The sequence below is a fragment of the Rhineura floridana genome, chromosome 10 (genome assembly GCF_030035675.1).
Source record: "Rhineura floridana isolate rRhiFlo1 chromosome 10, rRhiFlo1.hap2, whole genome shotgun sequence".
Taxonomy (NCBI): Eukaryota; Metazoa; Chordata; class Lepidosauria; order Squamata; family Rhineuridae; genus Rhineura; species Rhineura floridana.
This window is the reverse complement of record NC_084489.1, coordinates 84331782-84358896: the sequence shown is the minus strand read 5'-3', so window position 1 is coordinate 84358896 and position 27115 is coordinate 84331782. Positions and strand designations below refer to the sequence as shown.

The following is a 27115-nucleotide window of genomic DNA, read 5'->3' as shown; positions in this document are numbered from 1 at the left end:
CTATGGTCAGGAATGGAAATCAGTCAGATGAATACAATCAGTATTTGTTCACACCGTTGTTGGGTTTTTGTAAGTCTGCAAATGATATATAATTAATGTCTTCTCTTTTTATATTGTTTTGACCTTTCCTTTACACTGAAATGAATGTAAGTTACATAAAGAGTTACATGACTTATGTTACATAGCAGACAGCGAGACAAATAATGTAGCATTTGGCAGAAACCGCACCTCAGCAGAACAGAAACAGTGCTAATTGTGTCAAATACAAATTGGAAAAGAAATTGCCTGTAGTCCAACAACATCCAGAGGGTACCATGATGGCTAACATGGCTGCTTAGGCTCATTAGCACATGCCTATATTATATATTTCCCTCTATTTCCAATGTCTAGCCTATGAGTACTGCTGCTTTTGTAGCCAAAATGGCACCACCCATACACAAGACAGAAGTATCAATAGGATTGTGGGAAATATAAAAAATCTAGGGGGAAAACCCTAAAGGAGGGAAGGGAAATCCCAAAGTAGCCAAATGAGGACTGAGCATGCTCAGTTGCAATGGAACACTGACTAAGTGTTGGGGGATGGGGAGGAAACGGTTGGAATCTTAAACAGGAAGGACTCGCCACAACATTTTGTTGCAGGTCCCACTAGCTTCAATTATTATTTCTAACAGTCTCACCCTGTAAACTTGTAAACAAACAGATTTTTACAAAGACATAACACCACAGTTCTCCAGTGCCCTCTCCTCCAGCAGGAAAACTGTGCCATAAGAGGAAACTAAATAAGATTATGTGACGGCTGTGGGGATAAAACTCATTAGGCCCTGTTAACATTACTCGGAGAGCATAGAAAGACTTCCAAAAGAGAAAGGCATCTAATTCAACCCACAGGTGCAGAAATGCAGCCAGGAATTAATATGTAGGAGAAAAAAATGATGCAATCTAAAGTCAATGGATTAACCTATCTGCAAAAGAGCACACAGCAAGAGCAAACTGATTTACTGGAATATCATCCGACAACCAGGAAATGGGGAAACGATAGGAAGCCCGCTGCCCTGGAGGATGGAGAGAGGCCTTGGAAAAGCCAGGAAGCTCTGCTGCTGATGTAGACAACATATCAGCAGGGATGAGGGAGGCACCAACAGCTCAGCATCATTTCAGCTAAGGCTGACCGCATTTCTGACCTCGTTCAATTCTGTGCTGGCCTTTGCATGCATCCTGCCTAGTTAAGGTATATCACACTTTTGCAGTCAGGCTGTTGGAGGGCACAAATCCCTTCACCCAAGGCTTCTGGAGAGTTTCAGCTTGTGCCACTTCACTGCTGATGGAACGGCTTCTCCATGGGATATGGGTATTTCATGAAAGCTTGGCCCAGTATGCAATTTGGTTCAAAACTACTCATTAGCCCCTTGTTTCTAGTCCTCATGGTAGCAAGGAAAAATTGCCCCAAACTCTGTCGAGAAATACACCTCAGGAAAGGTCTGCTGCTGAGAAACAGTGCGTCTTGTCATCTCTCTTTAGGTCATCCTTTCTTCTGACTGGACCAAATCCGTGCAATACTTTTGGATCTGTGTATCAAAGAGGCAGACTTCACAGCTAGCCTTACTAACTTTTTTGGGCCCATTGAGAATTGTGAGTGCAATGGGCCCCACCCCCTTTGGTCCTCCTCTCCACTGCCACCCCGAGACACGGAAAGGTAGAAAGTGTGTGTGTGCACGGGAAACCTCCAGCCTGTGTGCCAATCTTGGCCCAACAACTGGGAAGTTAAACTTGACCTGCAAGGCCATTTTTTAAAAAACCACTGCCGGGAACTGGCATGCAGAGCCAAAGCAGCAGCATTTAACTTCCGCTTATCAGCTGATGAGCAGGAGTTAAATCCTGATCAGTTTGGCTGCACATACCTGTTCCCAGCAGGGGAACTGGGGAGCACAGCCAAAGCTCAGCACAGGCCTGTTTGAAAACCCTTTTGCAAACAGTCCCTTACTGCCCTTTAAACAGGTTGAAAGAGCAGCACAGGGTTATTTGAAAGCCATTTTGCAGGCAGCCCGTTCTTTAAAACTCCAAAAAACAGAGGTTTAAAGAACAGCACAGGACTGTTTGCACAAGGGCTTTTAAATAGCCCTGTGCTGTGCTTCAAAGTCCCAACAGTTGGAGCTTCAAAGCGCAGCATCACCTGACATCATTATGACACAGATGATTGACAATGATGCCCACCTGTCAAATTTTACCCTCGGCTGGGGAGATAAGGACCTGGCCCACCAGCCAGAAAAGGTTCCTTACCCCTGAAGTAGATGCATCAGTTCAGCTGGGGAGAGCACAGCAGTGAGGAGGTGGCACTGAAATGGCATGGGGATGAATGCTGAGGAGCTTTGTCCCTTCACTTCAAATTTCATCCCCAAAATGGGAAAGAGGAGAAGCTATTTCTCTTCTGCATGTCCCCCAAATTTGGCAAACCGTTTTCAAATGAGAACTTTCAGCACTAAAAATTACCTCCCTCCTTCTTCCTAGAGAGCCACTGTGGTATAGTGGTTAGAGTGATGGACTACGACCTGGGAGACCAGGTTCGAATCCCCACACAGCCATGAAGCTCACTGGGTGACCTTGGGCCAGTCACTGCCTCCCAGCTTCAGAGGAAGGCAACGGTAAACCCCCTCTGAATACTGCTTACCACGAAAACCCTCTTCATAGGGTCGCCATAAGTTGAAGGCAGTCCATGTCGATTTCCTTCTGGCAGAAGCTGACCAGCAGAATGCTATGCCAGAGAAGGACAGTAAATCATGCAGAGACAGAGCGGGAAGCCTCCTCTGTGGATGGGTATTGTTTGATTCATTAATTTTTCTCCAGCACGTATCTGCTTTGGCACACAACTGAGGAATAACTACAGTGAGCAAACTCTTGAACTGATCTGATCTGTGTGAGGTGGTGGAGGAAGAGGGAGGGGTAGGTCCCTCCTGCCTCAACAGGCCCGCATTTAGTGAATCAGGTGTTTGTGGTAAACGACTTGCAACTGATGAATCTTTTTCTCCTCACCGCCTTAAGTGAACTGCCACGGAACAGAAGACTGTAATGAAGGCTGAGATTTAGAGATGGATGGGGTTTGTATGATCTGCCCTGACAGAAGATTGCGTTGGAGGCCCTGAGCGGGAGTGAGATTATTGGAGCTCAGTCCAACTCTGGCACAGGTGTGTTTGGACAGATCCGAACCTGTCTGTCAAATAAGCTGCACTTGCCAGAAAAGCTTTTAAGTCGGGGATGCAAGAATAAAAATGATCTCTGTTCCATTTGCAGGGCTCCTGGTGGGACAGAGGCACAACTGGTGCTGATGTGTTCAAAATAACTCTTGGCACACTGTCCAAAAAAGAAAGACAGAAAGAAAGAAAGAAAGAAAGAAAGAAAGAAAGAAAGAAAGAAAGAAAGAAAGAAAGAAAGAAAGAAAGTTTCATAGCACTCCTGAGGAACATCTTGATTGGCCTAACCGCACAAGTTGATACATGTCTACTCAGATGGAAGTCCCACTGTGATCAATGAGTATTGACCACCTGATGCATTTAGCATTGCAGACTCAAACTTAATACTAGAACTCGGGTCCATGCAATGAAGCTGAATTTTGGAAGAATCAGGATGCACAAAAGAAAATACTTCTTCAGACAGTTAAACTATGGAATCCGCTCCCACAGGAGGCAGTCATGGCCACCATCTTGGATGGCTTTAAAGGAGGATGAGACAAATTCAGGGAGTATAAGCTACCAATGGCTGCTAGCCATGATGGCTATGTTTCGCCTCCACGGTCGGAGGCAATTTGCCTTTGAATACCTGCTGCTGGGAACTGCAGGTGGGGTTAATGCTGTTATGCTCAGGTCCTGCTTGCAGGCTTCCCATTGGGGCATCTGGTTGGCCATTGTGAGAACAGGATGCTGGACTAGATGGGCCTTTGACCTGATCCAGCAGGGCTCTGCATATGTTGCAAGGTGCAAAAGAAAGTGGACACTAATACATAAAGCACTCGCTTTTTTATTTATTACATTGTTATCCTGCTATTCCCTCCAAACACAGAAAAATATACAGCCTTCTCCCCTCTTTTATCATCACAACAACCCTGTGAGGTGAGCAAGGTGGAAAGGCAGTGGTCACTTGGTACATTTTGTGACTCTGTGGGGATCTGAACACTGGTTCTCTGGGTTGTAGTCTGGCACTTTTCACAGCATGATTGTTTCTGGGCCACCAACTGATCTGCCTGCCACCAAAAAATCCTAGTGCAGCCTTTGCCAACCTGGGGCCCTCCAGATATTTTGGACTACAACTCCCATCAGTCCCAGCAGGGGCCGTTGCGAGCTGTAGTCCAAAACACCAGGTTAACAAAGGCTGGCTTAGAGGCCATAATCTTCAGTGCCCAGGGTCCCTATGGTCACTTGTACTGGCGGGAGCTGGTGGAAACTATGCCTCTGAGGGCAGAAGCGCAGGCTCCCAATCCAGAGGCTTCATACTGCCTGCCAATCACAAGAGCTGATGTTGCATACACCCATTTCCTTCTGTACCTCTGAAGCCTGAGGACACTCATACCACAGTAGTTAACTAGCTCAGTGGCACAGCCCCTGCGTCACAGCTCCAGTCCTTGGCATCTCCGGTTAAAAGAATCAGGGAGGGAGGCAACCTGAAACCTTGGAGAGCCAATGCCAGTGTCAACTAGCTAGATGTTGTAGGGCTCCCAACTCCCATCAGCCCCAGTCAGCATGGCCAAAGGTCAGGGGTGATGGGAGGTGTAGTCCAAAACGTCTGGAGGGCACCAGGTTGGGGGAAGGCTGGTGCATGCAGTACTGGCTTCCTTGTCAAGGCCTGAAACCTCCAACTGTCAGCTGGTTTCCACTTTGCATGCATCTGGTCCCACTGCAAATAGCTGAGCCACCTATCCGTCTGTGAGGCAGCTCAGGCCAGACCGGTTGCAATCTAGCAAAATGTTGCACTTTCCTGGGATTAGTGGCTGTGTGGGGGACCGCAGAAGTACTCAGGAGAGCAGAGCTCTCAGCTCGGGGATCCCACTTAGGCCCCATATCAAAGGAAAGGGGCTAAGCAGCGCTCGATTTTCACTGATGTCCTCCCCAGGCTCACCTTCCAGGGGGCTTCTCTTAGATCCGGTCACCTCTTCACTTCAATCGGGGATGGGGAACTTGTGTGAACCTCCAGATGTTGCTGGACTAGAACGTCCATCATCCCTGACCTTTGGCCATATGGATGATGGGAACTGGAGACCAACAAGACCTAGAGGGCCACAGGCTCCTCATCCCTGGTGTAAATCCTCCTTAACCTCTAGCCTTTCTGCTCACTCTGAGGCCCTTGCATGTTGGCCACGGGCTTGAGGTGGAGCTCCATGGGCTGTATGCGTAGCTCTCCCTCCCCAGCTAAGTCCTTGCAAAACTGCCAGACTGATCTGGAAATCTCCAAGTAGTGCCACTACCTTTGCTACCATGCTTCCCGATGCTGCTTTACAATCCTTTGTTGCTTCAGCCCAGGGGAGGTTGGTCCATGAGAGCAAATGGGGTGCTGCCCCACCAACCTCATTCTGCCCTCAGCCGGCCCCCACCTGCCTTCCTCCTTACTTACAACTCGTCCAGGCGGTGGCCCTGGCTGTCAGCATCTTCCTCCTTAGTCTCAGGGGGTTGTACTCAACTGACGTTTGCTCAGAGTAGACCCACTGAAATTAATGCCATGATGAACTTAGGTCCGTTGATTTCAACTGGCCTGCTCTCAGTAAAAATTAGTTCAATACAACCCAAAGTTGCGATTATAGAATTCAGCTGGGAGGAGGATGGGGGAAAACTAGAATCGGTTGGCTCCACCACTCACTGGCTCTCTTCCACCAATCATTAGATCTGGCTTCACCGCTCATTGGCTCTCCTCCACCAATCGTTGGGTCTGGCTCCACCAATCATTGGCTCTGGCTCCAACTGCTGTTGGCCTCCCTGCCTTCTGCCCTACCAGTCCCCAAAGGGAACTAGACTCCTCTGCACTTCAACCTCTCCCTGCAGGTAGTCTTAGTTTTGCTGCATGTTGATGCATGAGTCCATTCTTCACTTCTAGTCTACGGGTAACTCAGTAATTAACTTCTGATGTGAAAAAAGCAAAGCCCTTGAGGCAAAAATCTGCTTCACATCACTTCTCAAGACCCAGCCGCTAACTTTATATGGGGTGCAATAATTCAACCTTTCCACCATGCTCAGTATGTATGATATTCGTGGTCTCCACATGGATTTCTGCAGGAGGCCATTTGCAATCTCTGCATACAGACAGACAGGCATTCAGTGTGATGAAGCATAATTTACATTTTCTGATATTTTCTGATAATTGAGTTTGACTGCTATCGACGAATATCACAATATACTTTTTGAATTTGTGCATGGAGCAGAAATCTGATGTTCAGATTCCATTTCCAGATTGCAAGGCCCTGAAAGAAAGAAAGAAAAATTCTTGGCCAATCATGTGTTTAATGCATGGACTTCTAGTACTTGAAACTGACAAGGCTGTCGTTCCGGGTAGGCTAAATCTTTTATCAGTCCTGCCCTTTTGATGTTTATTTGCATTTTCTGTGTGAAGTGGGGAAAAATGTGGGGAGGGGAACCCCCAAATGAACGGGCACAGAAATGCCATAGGACCTCACTTCTCCTGACTGGAGGGGTTAGACCTCCAAAGGGCATGGGACAACTCTGTAGACATCCAAAAGGGAAGAGCAAATATGTTTCCCTCTTCCCAGCTGGTACTCCATGCTTTACCACTGTAGCTTAGTGGTAGAGCATGTGGTTTGCATGCAGAAGGTCCCAAATTCAATCCCCAGCATCACCAGGCAAAGCTGGGAAACAGTCCTGTCTGAAACCCTAGAAAAGCCGCTGCCAGTCAGTGTAGACAGTACTGAGCTAGATGAAACTAGTAGCCTGACTCAGCACAAGGCATCTTCCTATGGTACCAACGCCACTCCAGAATGCAGTAGGAGCGGCATGTTTGAAGTCCCTGCATTAAAACTTCCTAAAGGTCAGGGAAGGTGGTGAAGCAAGCCTAGCCTGCTCCCTGATATGCTAGCTTTCTAGGCAAAGGGAGTTCTGGTGTGTGTGTTGAGGGGATGATTCAAACTCCCTACATTAAAAAACTTCTGAAGGACAGAAAAGTAGCACATCAGGGAAGATGTGTGTGCAAACCTGACATGCTAGATTTCTAGGCAAAAGAGGTTTCGACATGCATGTGCCGAGCGAGAATGAAATCATCCAAACCCTTTTCTGCATTTTGAAATGGTTTGAGGCTAGCCTATGTATACAGCAGAAGGAGATGGAAGCATCCTGACACCATTCTAGCAATAACCCATGAAGATCGTACAAAGCTGCCTTGTACCAGACAATGGGTCCATCCAGCTCAGTGTTGACGGCACTGACTGGCAGCATCTCATCAGGGTTTCCGTCTTTCCCAGCCCTACCTGGAGCTGCCATTGGGGACTGAAGCTGGGACCTTCTGCATGCAAAGCAGATGTTCTGTCACTGAGCGAGGGCCCATATTCTGTGTGAATCATTCTGGGATGATGGGATGCTCTGGGATGCTCAAAGCGAGTTCCAGGCTACCTGGGCAAAGCACACTCTGTTTCAGAAAGGGGTACCCAATTTGGCATACCTGAGTGGGCGTATTTGGATGGTGCCATTTATATTTCCCAGACTGACACTACACTTGGGGGGGTGGCATTGGGGGAACTTAAAATGGCAGCTAGACTCAGCCACCTGGTGATGCATGGAGCACTGGGCCAGCCTTTTTTTTTTTTTAAGGGGACCCAGACAATAGTGGGCCCTGCTAGAGCATTGGAGTTCTGGCAGCTGCCCACACCTGCAGACAGTAACCCTGGAAGTGTCTTGGACTGCAGTTGGAAAGCCCCACTATAGAATAGTCCTGTGTATAAAAGTCCCTGCAAACAGAAAACTAGTGCAGCAAGAAACAGGCTGGTCTAGACCTTCTCTAGTCTTTGTGTTGTTGCTGTTTAACTTTCAGGGAGTTTTGAACACAGGAGAGCATACAAAAGTGTCACCCTGGACAGCAGCATGAATAGTAACTTTGTTGAATAAATGTTGAAAGTCAGGCCACGAGGATGATGGTATTACAAAATCTATTAGCGTTGGATTTCATTTTGGCCAAGCAGGGAGGGGTCTGCAAAATAATTGGGACTAAATGTTGTGTGTTTATTCCTGACAACTTCTCTCAGATTCAGGCACTAGCTGAAGGAATTCTGGATCAGGGGAAGGAGGCTAAAGAAATAGCAGACACAGATTTTGGTTGGGATGTGAGTTCATGGTTTTGGGGAATATCTAAGTCCCTTGGGTCAATAATACTGCATGGTTTACTCCTTTTAATAATCTTAGGTTTGCTTGTCTGCTGTTGTTGGCAAGGGGTTGGGTACTGCCTCCGGGAAGATAGTATCTGCAAGGAAAAGCCGAAAGAAAAGGAGACAACTCGGGATCCCATCTATGCCCCCACAGGTCTCCAGAACAGATTTAAAGAATATACAAGCCCTCTGAGTGAGAAATCTGGAAGGATTTCTAGTGTTGGTTCGTTAACCAGTTTATCGAGGTCACTTTCACCTACCTCGCAATTTCTGAAGGATTTTCAGGAGGCCAGTGTGGAAGAAGAAGAGCAGGTTGAGGATGGCGTGACAGGCCCCCCCCCCAGTTCAAAGAATTAGGAAAAGTACGATTCTTTGGCCGATGGAGAATTAAGTAAGAAGGAAGGTTTGGGTTGTAACCGAATCATATCCCTATCCAAAATGGAATTGGGGGTAGGGGTTTGGTTGCACCTCAGGTTCCTCTCGACTCATCCACTAAAGAACGTTTCTTTCCTCTTTATTTCACAGGATGGGATATTCTCTTACGAATTTAGACAACCCCTATGTCAAGATGGAATCGCCCCTTGATTTGTCCCGGTCATGCTATATGTCTCAGCCCCTACCAGAAGGCACAAGTTACTACAGAGATGCAGCTCTAAATCAAGCTTCTGAAAATCTCCTTCTTCTGAGCTCCTGTGCTCTCCAGCAGCTGCCAGTGATTCAGAAAGCACCTCCACTTCAATGTGACAAAGCCACCCAGACAGACCCAGTCCGGGTTAAGTCTTTTAGCAACCAGCGAAACTACAGCTTTGAGGCACTGAATTATGCAGTTGAAGCTGTGGTTTCTAACGCTATGAGCCTGACTGTGGCAGGGATGGCTTATGGGGTACCTCGATCCACCATAGGTGAACATGCTCATCAAAGAAGTTTTTTTTTTTACAATAATTTTTATTCAAATTTTCATAAAACAAACAAAACAAAATCATAAAACATTCAAAGACAAAAAACAAAGCAAAACAAAAATGATTAAACAAAAAAATAAAATGTTGACTTCCCATTTGTCGCAGATCAGTTATAGGTCTACAATATATAACAATCCTGTCTCTTAAACTATATTATAAAATCACTTTCCTCCAGTAGTTATCTTAATTAATCATCAAATCTCATAGACATTACTTTATTCTTTCCACAAAAAGTCAAAGAGAGGTTTCAATTCTTTAAGAAATATATCTATCAATTTTTCTCCAAATAAACATGTCAATTAATCCATCTCGTTAATAATAATAATAATCTTATTGTCATAATCATAGTCCAAATAAACACATCGATTAATCCATCTCATCAAATCTGTTAAGTCCAATAATTTCAATAGCCATTATTCCATTATCCATATTAATTCCATCTTCCATCTTCAATAGTCCTGTTAAGTCCAGTAATTTCAGTGTCCAATCTTCCATTATCAGTATTCCATAATAATCTTGCTGTCATAGCCATAGTCATATAATAAGAGTCTGATGGGAATTTCCTCTATCCCAAATATTTTCTTGCCATCGATTCTGAATAAGTTGCTGAAATATTGTTGTAAAGTCATATCTCTGTTCTTCTTTTTTACAAAATGCACTGGCTCATCTCTTGAGAGTTTTTCCATTGTCACATGGCTGCAGTTAATTCCATAGATTTTCTCTATATTAAGCTCCATCACGTCATTCCAGTCCAGAAGATTATCCAAGCCATTGATAACTTTATCTCTAATATCTTCATTAATTTCTTCAGAGATAACGTTAAATTCCAAACAGTAGATTTTATTTCTAATATCCATAAACTCCAAATCTTTTTCCAATTCCACATTTGTTCCAATCTCCAGGGCTTGTATCTTCCCTTTATTTTTTCTTTTCTCATCTCTGATCTCATTCTCCTCTCTCACAGGATCCCCTATTTCTTTAAGCTCCTGCGTCATTTTGCTCAGTTCAATTTTCAGCTCCTTACTGCCCTGTCGCAGGGTTTGTTTCGTTATCTCAATCTCATCCATTATTTTCTGAAACATAATTACTTCCAGATTCTCAGCCACTTTCTTGATTGCCATTTTTAAAACCACGAAAACAAAGCAAAACAAAAATAAAGAAGAACCACTTCTTATTTCAGCAACAATCGGGTTAATATTCCAGGCTTGATGACATCACAGTATAAACAGAGCAGCCTGCCTTATCTCTCTATGTTCAAGAATACAAAACAAATTTAGTTCCCAGCATCAAAACAGTTAGTGGCGTCGTGAAGAAGCAGATTCGTCAAAATAAAATAGACCAAACGGAGAATAGTCCCAGACAATATAATGTTCCAAAGCTCATATTTTTTATTTTTTTATCCTCGGAATAGAAATCCCTCTTCTGTTTATATCTTTAGAATGCACTTCCAGGACAGCTTTTTGCAATAGAAACAGAGATAAGCTGTTAATTTTGTGAATAACAGAGAAGAGTTATAGCTCACCCAGAAGTTCTTTAAAGCTGATTCATTTGACAAATCTCTTTTTGCTGCAACAATTTAAACCAAGTAAAAAAAAAAAATAGAAAGAAGGGTGCTTGCCTGTTAGTCCGTTTTCTCTTTGAAGAAAAGATAAACGTATCGCATTAATCAGATAGAGCTTGTTCGGTCCGTCCGGCATTGCTGGCTGGACCTTTTCTCATAAATTAATGAAATCCAGTCCTCCCAACAAAAACAGGCTTTTGAGGTTGATCTCTACGTTTCTCCCTGCCCGGAAGAAATTTCATCAGTCAAAAAAAAAATGTTCTGACTGATTTATATCTGAATAAGCTTCTTCTGAGGTGGGAGCCCGTCTCAAAAGCAGGCACAAGCGAAGTCACCCTTCCCGGAAGTCGCTCATCAAAGAATAGTGAGGGGCAGGTATAAGGCTCCACCGGAGCCTGAGGCTAGGTCTTGCAGATGTCCTCCTTGGAAGACCTGTGTGATCTGCCTGCGTAATATGAGCTACCTAGATGAGATTATGAATTCCAATTGAGACTGAGTTTCAAAAGGGGGGAATTTGTGGAGAGAATTCATAATCTTATCCCTTTGGTTTGGCTTTGGGAGCTGGGAATTAGGCCTCAGGATAGCTTTGGCTTTAGCTAGAGTGTTTGCAAAAGCCTCATATTAAAGAGCAATATAATACCGTCTGCCTAAAAACGAAACTAATTTGCAGCAAAAAAGAAGTTGTGGTTAGTACTATTTCACAGAACTTGAACGGAAATGGCTGTTTTTAAAATGCTAAGGTGAATGCAGGGTTGGAACTTAAGACAACAGATCACAGTTGTTTTAGGGACTTTCTCTGTTGGCGCATGGAAGGGGCAGGGTACCAACGTGATATAAGACCACCCCAAAGGTGTATGATATTTCTATGTATGGTAACAAATGTATCCTTTTGGAAATGACATATGTGTGACGTATAACTCATTTATAAGCACCTGCTTTGCTTCTTTTGGGTAGAGCTGATTTGCTAACCTTCCTCCCAATGATAATTGGTTTTATGTTCTTGCCACAATAAAACTCTGTCCTTTGGAGCACCTAAATTTGTCTGAGGAGTTTTCCTTCCACAATACTTTCTACCCTACCTCCTATCACCTCACTGTAGTGTATCTATAGAGCGTTAGAAACTAAGAAGTCCTGTTGGAGCAGGCCAAGAGCCTATCTAGTCCAAAATCCTGTTCTCACAAAAGTGAAGCAGAGGTCCTTGAAGCCTGAAAACAGGACCCGAGTACAACAGCACTCTCTCCACTTGTGAATCCCACTTTAATCTATCCTTCTCCAGGCAAAATATACTCAGCTCTGAAGCAGTCCGTGCTTTCTATAACCCTATATACAGTAGGTATTATCCTTTCCTATCACTGAATCAAAATAAACCCCATTTATGTAAGAAGACCCTGCTGGATGAAGCCAGTGGCCCATGTAGTCCAGCTTCCTGTTCTCACAGTGGCCAACTGGATGCCCACAGGAAACCCGTAAGCATGATCTGAGTGCAAGAGCTCTCTCCCCACTTGTGATTCCTAGCAACTGGCATTCAGAGGCACGCTGCCTCTGACAGAGGACATATGTCCTAGGCCCAAAATCCCAGGATGGCTATATGAATGTATTATTTCTAAACCGGCAGTTTGGCTCCAAGGCATAGATCTTGATCATCAATGGAATTAGGAGGCCTCATGAATGTCACCAGCTTTTTCCATAGTATGCCAATGGGGTAAAGCAAACTCTGGATGCCTCGGGACTACAAAAGGACTGTCCTCAGACTTGGTGCCTGTTTATAAAATGCTTTTTCAAAACTTTCTGTCACAAGGACGCTCAGAAGAACCCACAGACAACCCCCCCCTGTTAACTCTGATTTGCAAGAAGCTGTCCAGCGCCACTTACCTGAAGCCTCCGAAAAGAAGGTGAAATAGATCGGACAGGGCAACACTTTGATTTCACCCAAACTCGCCGCAGGCCAGCAAGTAAGGTTATCCCACATGCTCCTGCAGCCTGTGGAGAGAAAAATTCAAGAAAGACTTCAATTGAAAGGAAGGAAGCTTTGCACATTCCAGGTGGGCTATAGAACCGGATGACTGGCCGTAAATAAGGGTTTGCCTCTTCCTGACAGCAAAGCAGTGGGAGGAGGAGGTTCGCATGGGGGATGTGGTGGCAGACAGCGCCCTGCTGAAACCTGGCCTCCAATTTCTCAAAAGGTTTTCTTTCCCTGCAAAAGAGGTTTCCCTCTTTCTGCCTGATTCTCGGGGCTCTTGTGAATCTCTTTCGAATTTGGTCAGGGCCCCACATGCCAGCAGTGGGCAGGGCCAGAGGTGAAAGTGGGCGGAGCAACCGATGGTGAATTTTACCTTTGTGCACTAGGCTGGCTTCTACACACACTCCTCTCTGTCCACCACCCAGGCAAGCAACAGGAATGATCAGAGTTCGAAGACACATTCCAGCCAGGCGAAAGCACTTGAGGAGGGTGCGAAGCAGGGTTTGGTGCCAGACACCAAGTCCCTGGAGGATGAACAAGGCACCCCACAGGCCAAGGACCTTGAGGAGCAGGCAGGACCCCCTGAATGCAATGCTGAGGATTCCCTTGAGGGGTCTCTCTGCGTTGATACATGACAAAGAACCCCTGGAATTGTCAGAGGAGGAGATGAGGTTGCCCCCTCCCTCCCTCAAGCTTGCCGGTGCCAAAAGCTACAGCTCCAGGCCAAAGAGTGACGGCACAGTAGGGTTGCCAGGCTCAGGGCCTGAGAATGATTCTGTATCTTTAAGCGAAGAGAAAATTCAGCCAAGTGCAGGTGTTCTTGCAACACTGTAATGGGAAAAACCACAAGGTGGAATTCTCCCTTCCCTCTGCACAACTTTTAAAGATACAGAAGACCTCTTGGTTGCCAGGCCCAGCCTCCAAGAAGTCTTCTGTATCTTTCAAAGTTGTGCAGGGGGAAGGGAGAATTTCACCTTGTGGTTTTTCCCATTACAGTGTTGCAAGAACACCTGCACTTGGCTGACTTTCTCTTCTCTTACAGAATCATTCTCAGGCCCTGAGCCTGGCAACCCTACCTATATCTCCTAAGGCTGGGACCCTAGCCCCTGAGGGCACCCACTGGAGTGAGGCGGTGGCTTTGGAAGAGTCCTAAGGGCCATCTAGAGAGGCCTGGAGGGTTGCACCTGTCTCCTGCAGAGCTTGGAAAAGTTACTTTTTTGAACTACAACTCCCATCAGCCCCAGCCAGCATGGCCACTTGATTGGGCTGATGGGAGCTGTAGTTCAAAAAAGTAACTTTTCCAAGCTCTGGTCCCCTGGGCCTGAGGTTGCTCATGGCTGCTCTTAAAAAATATATCATAGGGCAAGCAATTGCAGATCCTGAAAACTAAGCTCTCAGAAAACTAGACCTAAGCAAAAGTAACTCTGAAATGATTTTTCTGTAAATGTTTATGAGAACATAAGAAGAGCCTGCTGGATCAGGCCAGTAGCCCATTTAGTCCAGCACCCTGTTCTCACAGGGGCCAACTAGATGTCTGTGGGAAGCTCCCAAGCAGGACCTGAGTTCAACAGCAACTCTCCCCTCCTGCGGTTTCCAGCAATTGGTATTCAGAGGCATGCTTCCTCTGACAATGAAAGGAGAACACAGCTATTGTGGCTAGGAGTCACCGACAGCCTTATCCATGTATTTGCCTAATCTTTTAAAGCCTCCAAGCTGATGGCCATCACTCCCTCCTCTCTCTTTGTTGTCCCCTTCCACTAAATAAGAAGACTATTTTGCTGACTAGTCTCCAAACATTCTTTATCATTCACCAGAATGGCCCAAAACAGGGGTCCCCAAACTTTTTTGGGCCTGAAGGTATATTTGGAAATCAAAGAAATCTATTGTGGACACCACAAAAGAACTGTTCTAGCAAAGAAAACTGGTGATACTCAGAATCCTTCCCCCCGCCCCCACTCCGGCAAAAAACCTCCATCTCTTCCAAAACAATACACAGACAAAAAGCAGTCCCTTGGAAATGCAAGCAACCCCCCCTCCTATCAAACAAAAAAAGCCTTTGTGGGTATGTGAGGGAGCCATGGTGCCCAAGGATGATATGTTGAGGACCCCCGCCCTAGAACAATCCTAGTTCCGGCACACAACAAGGCCTTGTAGAGGTTGCAAAATGGCAGCCAGGCTACTGATACAGTTGCCGCCAATGCAGCTAATGATGCGTGTTAAACTGTTGCAAGAAACTGCTCCTGACAATGTCTGTAAAATGTTACACACACACACACCCAATTCCATCACGTGTGAGTACAATGGACAATTTCCGAAGGCAATTTTCACTGTGATCTAGGGGGAAAAAATGTCTTGGGACAGTATTACCTTACAACAATCCCATACAGCATATGAGCTTCAGAAATGTTAGCAGCCCTGCGGCACTTGCATTTCCTTTCCACTGCCAGAGGGATCCAATTTGCCCTAAACAGATTTTGGTTTTTTTGCTGACTCAGCCTCCTTCACACTTTTTGGAAAGCGCATTGATACTATAAGAAAAGAGACGAGTCATCTCTTCATTAGGAAAAGTTGCTTTAGGAAGGGAAAAGGTGAGATGGGCATTTTTTTAAAAAAATGGGATGAAGTGAGTCAGGCTAGCAAAAAGCAAAGGAGAGCGCATACAATGTTGATGGAGAGTTTAAACTTCATTTGTCCAACAACTGTGCACAAATGCACAGAGTGTATTCAGAGTGCTTTGCTAATTTAATCAATGTGATCGCACCCGGCACGTGCAAGCCCATTTTGTAGAGCAAGGGTCACCAATCCTTTCAGGCCCACAATCACATTTGGATTTTTCAGTGAGCGCCATAAGGAGCCACACACTCTGGTCACTGTTCTCTCCCTTCCCTAGATCATCCCCTCCCCGCCGCCCACCAGATAGAAAGAGAAAAAGCGTGCACACACTTCACTTTAAGGAGGGACTTGGGTAAAAGTTGGATCCCGTGGGATTAATCTGAGCCTTGAAAAGCACATAGAGCAGAAAGAGGAAGTGGAGAAGAGTGCCATTCTTCCAACTTCCTCTTTTGGCTCTATGTGCTTTTCAAGGGAGGAAAAAGGTAACCACTCTTGCCAACTCATGACAAAGGAGGGCAGTGGGTGGAGGGCCTCAGGGGATTTGTGAGTGTCAAAGGAAAACTTCAAGGGCAACGTGTTGCCCACGGGCACCATGCTGGCAACTAGAGAGAACTAGTTGGAAGGGAATAGAATGGGCAGACTAGCAATTCCTTGGTTAGGCCAGTTGCTGAATAATAACTCAGGCTAGTTGGCTGATGTTCTGTCGGTAAGAGCCAATGACAGATGGCCTCCTGCTAACTGAGGTTATCTCCTTGAGTGTTTGCAATGAGATACCCATCAGAGCTTGGACAATGTGACATCCCTCCAGTTTAGGAGGGGGGGGGAGAGGGAGAGAGAGAGAAGAAAAAGCTTTGTGGCCACTACCTGCCTATCCCTACCCCAATACCTCCCTCATTGATCAGTATGTGCCTTCTAACATGTAAGATGGGAAACCTGTGGCTATCTAGATATTGCTGAATGACAACTCCCTTGAGCCCCAGCCAGCATGGCCAGTGGTCAGGGATGATGGGAGAGAGTCTGGTGGCTCTGTTTTACTTCCACTGTCAGTATGCTTCCAAATACCAGCTGCTGGAAGCCACAGGTGAGGAGACTGCCATTGTGCGCAGGTCCTGCTTGCGGGCTTCCCAGAAGAGGCACCTGGTTGGCCACTGTGAGAACAGCATGCTGGACTAGATGGGCCACTGGCCTGATCCATCTAGCTGGGCTCTTCTTAAGAGCCACAGCTTTCCCAGTCCTGTCTTAGGAGGCACACACTACTCACAGATTCTGAAGCTTTTCTCTTCAATCTGGAGGCAAGATTCTCAGACCAAACCACCCAAGAACAAACAGCCCAGGGCCAGCCATTTCTCAAAGTACATCATCACCTAACTCTGTTTGCTGTACTTGCACAGCAGAACAAAAAGTTACATCCAGTTGCGTTAAGGAACTCATATTTCTTAGATCTCAAACACAACTTACGCATATGCAAGCATTAAAGCAGCATGAATACTTGGGGGTTATCTTTGCGCCTCAGGCAAGAAAAGTAAACAGAGTCCATGAAGTGAGTCATTTTTAAAACAGTGGGGTGTGTGTGTAGGGGGGACTTTTTCACAAGTGCTGTGGGAGTATTTCAACTTGGCTCATCTGATAAGCACCGAGGCGTCTTAATTTGTCCCTGTGTTTCATCTGCCAGCAGGAAAATCTGAGTAGTTTACAGTGCAACTCAGTGTCAATCTCAGTATATTCAAGTTTTATCCTTCAGACCCCATTCAGGGGGATAGGAGATCAAAATGGAGCTTTTGGAGAGTAGACCAGGGAGCAAAAGCAGATCCTCAGCCTTATGCTAAGGCATCAGGGACTCTATGCAGTGCAACCTCATAGGGAAGCCCGGAGAGTGGTGACAAGATCTAGGGCCTTCTCAGTGGTGGCCCCCGAACTATGGAATGGTCTCCCCGAGGAGGTGCGCCTGGCGCCGACACTATCATCTTTTCGGCGCCAGGTTAAAACCTTTCTCTTCTCTGAGGCATTTTAATTCCTGTTAATTGTAAATTATTATATTTTGATTTTAGACTGTACAGTTTTGTGTTATTTTTATTGTATTTTTAATGTTCACCGCCCAGAGAGCTGTTGCTAGTCGGGCGGTATATAAGCTTAATTAAATAAAAAAATAAAAAACCTAGTAGGAACCTTTTGCTCTGTGGTTACCATGACAGCTTAGCAGGAAACTGCACAGCAGCACCACCACAGCACATGGTCAGATGGTGGTAACTGCAGCTGCCAGTTTAGCAGTAGTCAGGAGATGCAGGTGACCAATAGGGTTCCCCCTGGTCCTATACAGCTTCTGACATGGGCCTTGCTTCTCCGTTTGACTTGCTCCCAGTCTGCTTGGCCGGGCTCATTGGCGTGATGACAAGCCACCTTCCCAGTTGGATTCTCTGACTGCTCCGTACCAGCGCTGGCACGGATCCCATTTTGCAGCAAATGTGTTCAGAATGTGGTGCATTGGCTGCTGGGAAGGGATGTCGTTGGGGAAAGGATGGGTGCAGGTAAGGAAAATCTGAAGGAGGGCTGAAGGAGGAAGTTGCAAGAGTGACGCTCTGTCTCGCTTCCTTTTTCAACTCTCCGCAGGTTTCATCTGGATCTGATGTTTGCCCAAGTGCCTTGGAAAAGTGACTTCTGTGTGCACAGACTTGCTTTCTTTCTGCCTCTTGGGGGCAGGGTGATTTGGGGGAAAGGGGAGAGATGTGATTGGATGGAGTGGCACCCGCAGCACTCAATCGATCATCAAAATGTGTCCATAGACCTAAAATGGCTGGTGGTCCCTGCCATAATCCTTTGCAGGAACGTGGGCTTTTATATACGCATGGAGGACCACAAGCACTCTGCCTTCAAGGGCTTCCCATTCACTAGGCATTTTTTTGCATGTATGGAAGCATCCATTCACTGATATCCATCAGGATAGAGTCCTCAGTGGATGTCCTTGAGTGCAATTCTAACTTTTACAAGCGGAAATCTGGCAATCATCCCCCACGCCAGGCCATAGTTCAGCTATTTTCAAATCCACCCACCCTTATATAAGGGCACCGTAACAACCACTAAGCAAAATTCTGTCCGCTTCTTAAGATTCTTCTCTCCACAATGGAATAGCTGGGCTTATAAGCTCTGCTGAGAAACTCTGATTAGTAATGATGTTTTCAAATGCCTGCGATTAACTAGAGATCTTAAGAAGTCTGCCCATGAATGCAATATAGGCAGCTTCTTGCTGCGATTACTCAGACTAAGCATTTTACTCTAGATTTTGTCAACATGACAAGGCCATGCTATCTTAATCCCTGGAAAGGGCTGGAATGTAAAAAGAAACGGGTGCTGCAGAACTCTTTTAACAAAAGCATTAATATTTTAAAAACAGGTAATGTAAAGAAGCTCCTTGATGATACAGAATGGCTCTCTTGGGTATTGTATAATGCAGCATTTAAGAACACAGGAAGCCGCCTTATACTGAGACCATTGTTCCATCCTGCTCAGAGTCATCCACACTGACTAGCAGAAGCTCTCTGGGATTTCAGACAGGGGACATTCCCAGTCCTACCTGGTGATGAGGAGGACTGGACTTGGGACCTTCTACATGCAAAGCAAATGCTCTCCCACTGAGCTATGGCCCTTTCTATAATGCAGATGAGTCTCCTCTCCCCAGTGCCTTGCTAAACTTTCTTAAATGTTCACTGCGCCTTTCTTTTTATTTCAGGGTTGCTGAAAGTCTGGTCCGAAGCAAATATAGTCAGCAGGCACCAATATGCCTTTTAACTTTGCTCGGCCCGTCAGGCTGACTCCTGCCACTCTGAACCTCATGGCAGTGTGTCAAGGAGAGAGGCAAAGCAGCATGAGTTCAAGGTGGAGCATGTCTCTGTGAAATTACGGGGGGCCGTAGGGACGGCTATGGGGTGTGTGGCTTCAGTTCTTCTCATGAACAGGCTAAGAGGATAGCTGATTTTCTCAAAAATAATTTGAGCCAGGAAACAAGCTGGTAGCCAAAAAGGTTGGAACAACACATGTGTGGTAATCATGGTCTGTTCTGCTGATCCCAGACCAACTTCTGGCTACAGCATGTTGAACCGATGGATGTTTCTGGACTGTCTTCAAGGGCAGCCCAGAGATGATGCATCAGCCTCTTGCTGCGCCATGTCAGTGTCACATGTGTCCGTTCAGTCATGCAATTTTATGGGTTGTTATATTTCCCCCCCTTCGACTGTAACCCCAAATTAGTAACCACCTTTGGTTTCATTGTTCTCGTGCTACTGTTCAATTGCTTGTTCTATTAACTGAACAGTGTTTTTTAAAATATATATTATTGCATTTTGTGCTTTGTTGGAAACTGCCCTGGGATCATGTTGCTGTGATAAAGGGTGGTTGAAATACACTGGAGAAATAAATCAAACGTAAGTCCATTCCATCACATTTTCTGAAGACCTTTTTTAAAACATACACACACAATTCAAATGTAAATTGTATGCAGTTTCCTGTAAAAAAAATTGTGCACATTTTAATAATAATAATAATAATAATAATAAATATTTGTTTATAACCAGTACTGTAGTTACAAATTCAGAAGTGTGGGGTCCCTTCATGTTAGTCACAGCCACCACACATTTTGCTGCTGAGTTGAGAACGAGATCCTTGTTAATAACTTCTCCCACAACAACAGAATCTCTAGTAGCCTATAATCATGAAAGGGGAGTGTTAGCTACTGAGAAGAGTCTTCTCAGTGGCTGACTCACCTCCTTTCACTCTGATTGGCAAGAAAGGACAAAGAGGCATATTAGAAGACTCTTCTCAGTTATTTACACACTCCCTTTTCATGCTCATTAGCTTGTAGGATGCTGGAGACATAGGGACCCTGCTGGAACCCTGCTCTAAAAAGGTAAGGGGTCTAAGACCCCCAAGACCATGGATGAATACACCCATGTTTATAATGCCTCACCAAAGGGCAGCACACCAAACATATACAATTAAAATAACAACAATGCATAAAATAACATAACTAATATCAACTATTGTGGTAAAAGGAACCATTTTCTATGGTTCTGTATGTATTTTCCCCTAAAATATGCATTTTTGCATACATTTCCCCCATTAAATACACATATTTGTGCACATTTTTTGAACTAAAACTGCATCAAAGATTTTGACCTGCATATAACTAGGGATGGATTAATCTAACAGTTTTGGATCCTCTGTTTCTCATTTTTTCACTGTTAAGCTTTCTACACTTAAGTTTTCTCTTAAATTTTCTACACCTCCACATCAACGTCTGTGTGTTTTAAAAACAATTCTTATGAAAACTCATCTGCATTTTAGTGTGAATTTCTCGTAATGTGCACTTTTGTAAAGCATTTTTCACTAATATATGCAATGCATGTTTATGTACGTGTTACCTTAATATAGAGGTTCCCTAACTGCAGTCCCTGCGCCACCAGTGGTCCGCAAACTGCATTCAGGTGGTCCAGGGCATGTCCACATTAAATGTTCATATTCATTTTTAATTGAATTTAATTGCTTCTTGTATTTCTTATATTGTCTTTTGTTGTATTACAATTTGAATTTTATGGAATAGATATTGTAACACAGCAACATACAACAGGAGAAGCAAAAGAAGCCAGACAGATGCAATTAAAAATCATATAGCACCAAACACAGAGGATTGCAGTTGCTACAACAAGCAGTACAATTATGGTCTGTCAAGACAATAAGCAATTTTCAAGTGGCATGTGGGGAAAAAAGTGTGGGAAGTACTGCCTTGCTATATGCATTTTTGTACACAATACTTGAGAACTGCACTGCAAAACTCAGAGAAGTGCAAATTTTGAAGGACTGCTATGTTTCAGTTCTCTATTGTTTCCGAAAGTGCTATTTAGGTAAATTCAGCTTTGAATGTGAACTGAATCAAATTTCTCAAACACACTTAAGTCGAGTACCAGGGAATTACATCAGCTTACTTTAAAACAAGGACCAGACAGACTGCTCCTCTCTCCCTAGGGCAGCCCCACACAAATTGCATTTCAGCAATCCAATCTGACATCATAATCTCCTCCCTGAAACGTGGTCATAGCTTGACAGGAATGGCCCAGATTAGGACAGGTCATGACCCAACAACTGGTGACCAGCATGATAGACAGGACTGCTGAACCTTTAATGGATGGGCTATCTTTTTTTTTTTTTGCGCAAGTACTGTTTGCCATGTTAAAGTGAGAAAAGCTGCATCCCTTAAAATTCCCCCCTCTGTGCAAGCATAAAGATCCTGCATCACTGCTCTATTCAGTCCATTCAGGCTGTTTATGTTTGCAGCTAGCTCTGCCTACACTCTCACTATCTCCCTTTAAGGATCAATTGATTTGTTTTCTGACATTTTAACAGAGTTGTGTGTCTTGCTGCATGCTACTGAAGCTCAAGAGTTGTTCTTTGGTTTCAAAATCCTTTTCTTTCTGTGTTGTCAATCATGTTTATTTTTAAATGCCTAGCTTTGTTCATGTTTGCTAGTGGGGCTAGTGTTATATTCTTAGAATAGCTCTGCTTATGCATGGAAGCTTGGGAGGACACACTATACTGTGGCTAAACCTGTTTCATCATTTACCCCAAGGTCCTATGCAAACAGCAGGGCAGGCAACATCCTCCCAAAGAAAGGGATCTGCCTGCCTGATCTTGATGGTTTCTATGCGGGGGTCATGCTTCAATACAACGCGTGTTGGCAGAAGGGTATGGTTTATGCGCTGGGAAAACAGGCTGTCAATGCACATCAGTCAACTCAACGGATCCGTCCTGTCTGCTGTTCTACTGCTACCCATGGAAACACCTGATGGCTAACATAAGAACAATGTGGATCAGGTCAAAGGCCCAGCTAAGCCACCTTCCTGTTCTCACAGTGACCAATCAGATGCCTGTGGGAAGACCATGAACAGCACTCTTCCCTATTTACGACCCCCAGCAACTGATATTCAGAGCTTTACTCCCTCTGACAGCAGAGGTACAACATAGCCACTGTGGCTAGTAGCCATTCATAGCCTTATGCTCCATGAATTTGTCTAAATGGACCTTTAGTGTGGCGGCACCTACCCTGTGGAATTCCCTCCCCTTAAATATTAGACAGGCGCCATCTCTGTTATCTTTTTGGCACCTATTGAAGACCTTCCTCTTTCAACGACTCTTTTAAGTTGAGACCTTGTCCCAGTCTGCTGCTGTGTTGGAATTGCTTTTTAATGTTTTTAAACCTTCTTTTTTAAAATGTTTTTAATCTTAGACAATGTTTTGAAAGCTTTTCTTAAACAGTTTTTAAAGATGTTTTGTTTTAATGGGTTTTAAAGTTTGTTTTTATGATGTTTTAAAGTTTTTAGTGCTTTTGTTTGCTGTCCTGGGCTCCTGCTGGGAGGAAGGGTGGAATATAACAATAACAATAACAATAACAATAACAATAATAATAATAATAATAATAATAATAATAATAATAATAATAAAACACATCCAATTTGGTGCCCATCACTGCATCTTGTGGTAGGCATTCTATGGGTAGCACTCTGTGCTGTGTGAAATAGTTTTCCTTTGTCTGTCCTGAATCTCCCAATGTTAAGCTTTGTTGGATGACCCCACTGGTGTTTCGTCTCCCTATCCATTTTTTTCATACCATGGATTTTTATACATTTCAGTTGTGATCCCCCTCTAGGATGCACACCTTAACGTGGTGAGGGGGTTTGAGCGTGTCAAAGAAGCAGAGAGCAATGCCGTCAGGAGTCTAGACCAAGAGGCTGGACTCCTAGCAGGGGCACCCAAGGCGGAATGGTCAAAGCTGAGACGCCAGACTAAGATGCATCCAGACTCAGAGGAAGGCAGTGGTAAGCCAACTCTGAATACCTCTTACCACGAAAAACCCTGTGAACAGAGCCTCCAAAATGCAAAGGACAAGATCTGAACAGGGTGGTTCATGACAGATGCTCTTGAAGGTCGCTGATTTATGGGGTCGCCGTAAGTTGTAGCCGACTTGGAGGCACATAACAACAACAACAAAACCCCACCTTGACTTCCCTTTATCCCCAAACCAAAAAGCCCCAAACACTGTAACCCATTCCTCAGAGGGGAGCCATCCCCCTCATCATTTTGACTGCCCTTTGACTGCCTGAGACGTGTCATGCCTAGCTTGACTATGAAGGGCAAATGAGGCAGGAAAGCATTGCTACCACCCTTTAAGGCTCTGGTGCAAAGAACAGCATAAACCTAAGCAACAGTTTTGAAAAACGCTCATCCGAGTTTCTAATCAATACTTGAGCATGAAGTAATCCATCACAGGATGGCAGTAATAACCTGATACAGATAGGTGTGTTTCTTGCAGTGCATAATAAACAGCGCTCTTGAATGGGGACCAGACCACTTGGATATCGATTGCTTCTGAGATCCAGATTGAGACAGCTGAACCTGCTCATAGCCTGGGCAGTTAGGGAGAGCAAAATAAAGCTATGATCCAGACGAAGATCAGAAATTCAAGTGCTTATGGCTGTTTGAGTGAAGGGGGGGGGGGAGAGGCAACATCTCCTAGCCAAAAATGCAAGCTTTTCTTTCTTAAAAGTCAAATATTTTTATTGGATGAAGAAGCAACACATCCATCAGGTTGCATAACAACAACACAAGAATGTTTCCGTTAAAGCTGATGTTGCAACAATCGCTAAGTGGCAAGTGTTAGTTTTTTTCCATTGGTTCCAAGAAGGGAGGATGCAATATGGTGCACTACAGTTATTGCCCAAAAACAGCCTTCCTCAACCTAGCGCCTTCCAGATGTTGTTGCACTACACCTCAACAGACTCAGCAGAGCTGGGATCCTGATTTGTAGATTCCTAATGAGCTGTTCTCAAATGCTGCTGTCAAAATATAAACACTGCGACTAAGGGGGAAAGACATGAGGGAGGTGTGCAAAATTATGAATGGTATGGAGAGAGTGGAAAGAGAGAGATTTTGCTTATAATTAACCCTATTGGGGTGATCCAATGATGCTGATTAGTGGTGAAAGTGATTTGTTATCCAGAGACTCCCAGAGGGCATGGAACACTTTCAGGAGGGCACTTCCTACTGGAGCCTACAGGCAGAGCCGCATAAAGTTGCTTCTTCCTGGAGGAACCCCCCCCCACTCCTTGGACCCATTCTGCCTGAAATGGTTGGCAAGAATAAGGCAATCAAGTCAAATGAAAAAGGTGAGGAGTAAACCAGAGAAACGGGTACAAAACAGGCGAGGGGGCCTTTCTAGATAATGGGATTTTCCCCATACATAATAACTGTTACTGAGTTGTTGCATGAAATCCAGATATTTTCCCATAAAGGTGTGGGGGACAACTGCTTTTTTCCCAACATCCTCTGCGTTTGATTTCTGCCCTTGGTCTCCAGCTGGCACTTCATCTGCAATAGCGAATTCCAGTGAATATGGATTTTTGAATCGCAGGAATCGATTGGCTAGTGCCTGTGACATTGCAGGGGAGGAGCAACACAATGCTTCGCTTCCCTCCAGAGGATATTCTGCATGCAAAGCAAGTGCTCTACCATCCAGCTGTTTCCCCTGATTGACAAAAATTGTCATGATCAGATTCCGCTTCTCCAGGGGCTGAGATCCAAGACCCTGTGTCAGAAGGGGAATTGCACAGAGCCAGCTCCAGAAGCAGGCCTGCAAGATGAGCCCATGACACCAGTGCATCTCCGGCCCGAGGATGTTGCACTGCCATCCTCTGGCTCAGAGGACTCCATCACAGAATTAAGAGTACAGCTATCTTTCCCCCTGGTCCGTTGGATTCAAAGACTGTTGGAGTGGGCTGGGTCCCTTTAACCAAAGAGGCACCTTTCAATAAAGGCAGGCAACTGAAACAGAACAGCTGCTCCTATAGAAGGCATCATCTAAGGCTGACTGTTGCTGAAGCAACATCCCAGCCCTGCTCTGCATGAGGTCAGCACTTACTCCCTTACAAGGATCCAGCCTCTGTTTCCCACTTGGACAGGGAGAGCTCTAATGCAGACTTAAACTGGCAGTGGCAGGGGGAATAGACAGGACGTTTATCACACCATTCTGGGAATGCATAGATGATTTCCCTCTAAATTGCTGGCATGTCAGGCACCCTTTGCAAATAGCGGGTATAGAGAGGTTTCCCAATTTGAACTGAGGCCTAAGTGTAAAAAGGCCTTCCCTATCTGTCAGGCTATCTGTCAGACTGTATCTCCCTATATGAGCCTGCCCGGGCCCCGAGATCCTCAGGATAGGCCCCTCTCTCAATCCCCACATCTACACAAGTACGTTTAGTGGGGATGCGGGATAGGGCCTTTTCGGTGGCTGCCCCTAGGCTCTGGAATTCCCTTCCTATGGAGACAAGAATGGCCCCCTCTTTGCAATCCTTCCTTCGGCAGGTAAAAACTTTTTTATTCCAACAGGCCTTTGGACCTGAAGGTTGCTAAGGTCATGGCCTGAAGAGGGTGCTGCGTTGTTATTGTTTAATTGTACTATTTTAAACTGAGATGATTTATTAAGTGTATGTTTGAACGGTTTTAACATTGCAAATAGTTTAATTCTATTTATTTTAGACTATTGTATGTTCTTAATTATATCTATTTTTATCTGGAAGCTGCCTTGAGTTCCAGTTTGGAAAACAGGGCGGGGTAAAAATAAAGATAACAATAATAATAATAAATTCCCTGCAGTCCTGTTTTGACTCCCCAATGCCAGCTATTTAGCCTTTTTAAAATCGCAAACCCCAAACTCCATGGGAAATGTCATGTTTAGCTCGGCCCTGTAGGTTTCCTCTTTGGCTGGGAGCCCCGTCTTGTACCTTCAAACACCACTCCTGCTTCCGTTATTATCTCTGAAATGGAAACGGACTGCCTTCAAGTCGATCCCGACTTATGGCGACCCTACGGACAGAGTTTTCATGGTAAGCGGTATTCAGAGGTGGTTTTACCATTGCCTTCCTCTGAGGCTGGGAGGCAGTGACTGGCCCAAGGTCACGCAGTGAGCTTCATGGCCGTGTGGGGGTTCGAACCTTGGTCTCCCAGGTCGTAGTCCAGCACCTTAACCACTACACCACTCTGACTCCCTAATATCTCTATTATCTCTCTATTATCTCTACTGCCATCCAAATGTATATTGTATACTCCTTGGGGCAGGGACCTGCATGTCTTCCACATCCCCTGCTTATAGCACCCTGTATATCATTAAGTGTGAGTGAGAGGCGACAGAAGTGTATAAAATTATGCACAGCATGGAGAGAATGGAAAGAAAAAAGTGTTTCTCCCTCTCTTACAGCACTAGAACTCATGGACATCCAGTGAAGCTGAATGCTGGAAGATTCAGGGCAGGCAAAAGAAAGCACTTCTTCACACAACACAGAGTGAAACTGTGGAACTCACTCCCACAGGAGGCAGTGATGGCCACCAACTTGGATGGCTTTAAAAGAGGATTAGATAAATTCATGGAGGAGAAGGCTATCAGTGGTGACTAGCCATGATGGCTGTGCTGTGCCTCCATGGTCAGAGGTGGCATGTCTCTGAATACCAGTTGTTGGAAACTGCGGGTGGGGAGAGTGCTGTGCTCCTCCAGGCCTCTCTCTCTGGTCATAGAATTATAGAATAGTAGAGTTGGAAGGGGCCTATAAGGCAATCAAGTCCAACCCCCTGCTCAATGCAGGAAT

The 27115-nt window shown here is 45.0% G+C and overlaps 1 protein-coding gene across 1 annotated transcript in view; it reads right to left on the bottom strand.

The window, feature by feature from the left end:
• The window catches only part of LOC133365212 (vasoactive intestinal polypeptide receptor-like), a 150612-nt gene that overhangs the window by 64331 nt on the left and 59166 nt on the right, over window positions 1-27115 (bottom strand). Inside the window, exon 3 of the mRNA XM_061586768.1 lies at window positions 12737-12844. Coding sequence (XP_061442752.1) covers window positions 12737-12844 — 108 coding nt within the window. The remainder of the gene's footprint in view (window positions 1-12736; window positions 12845-27115) is intronic.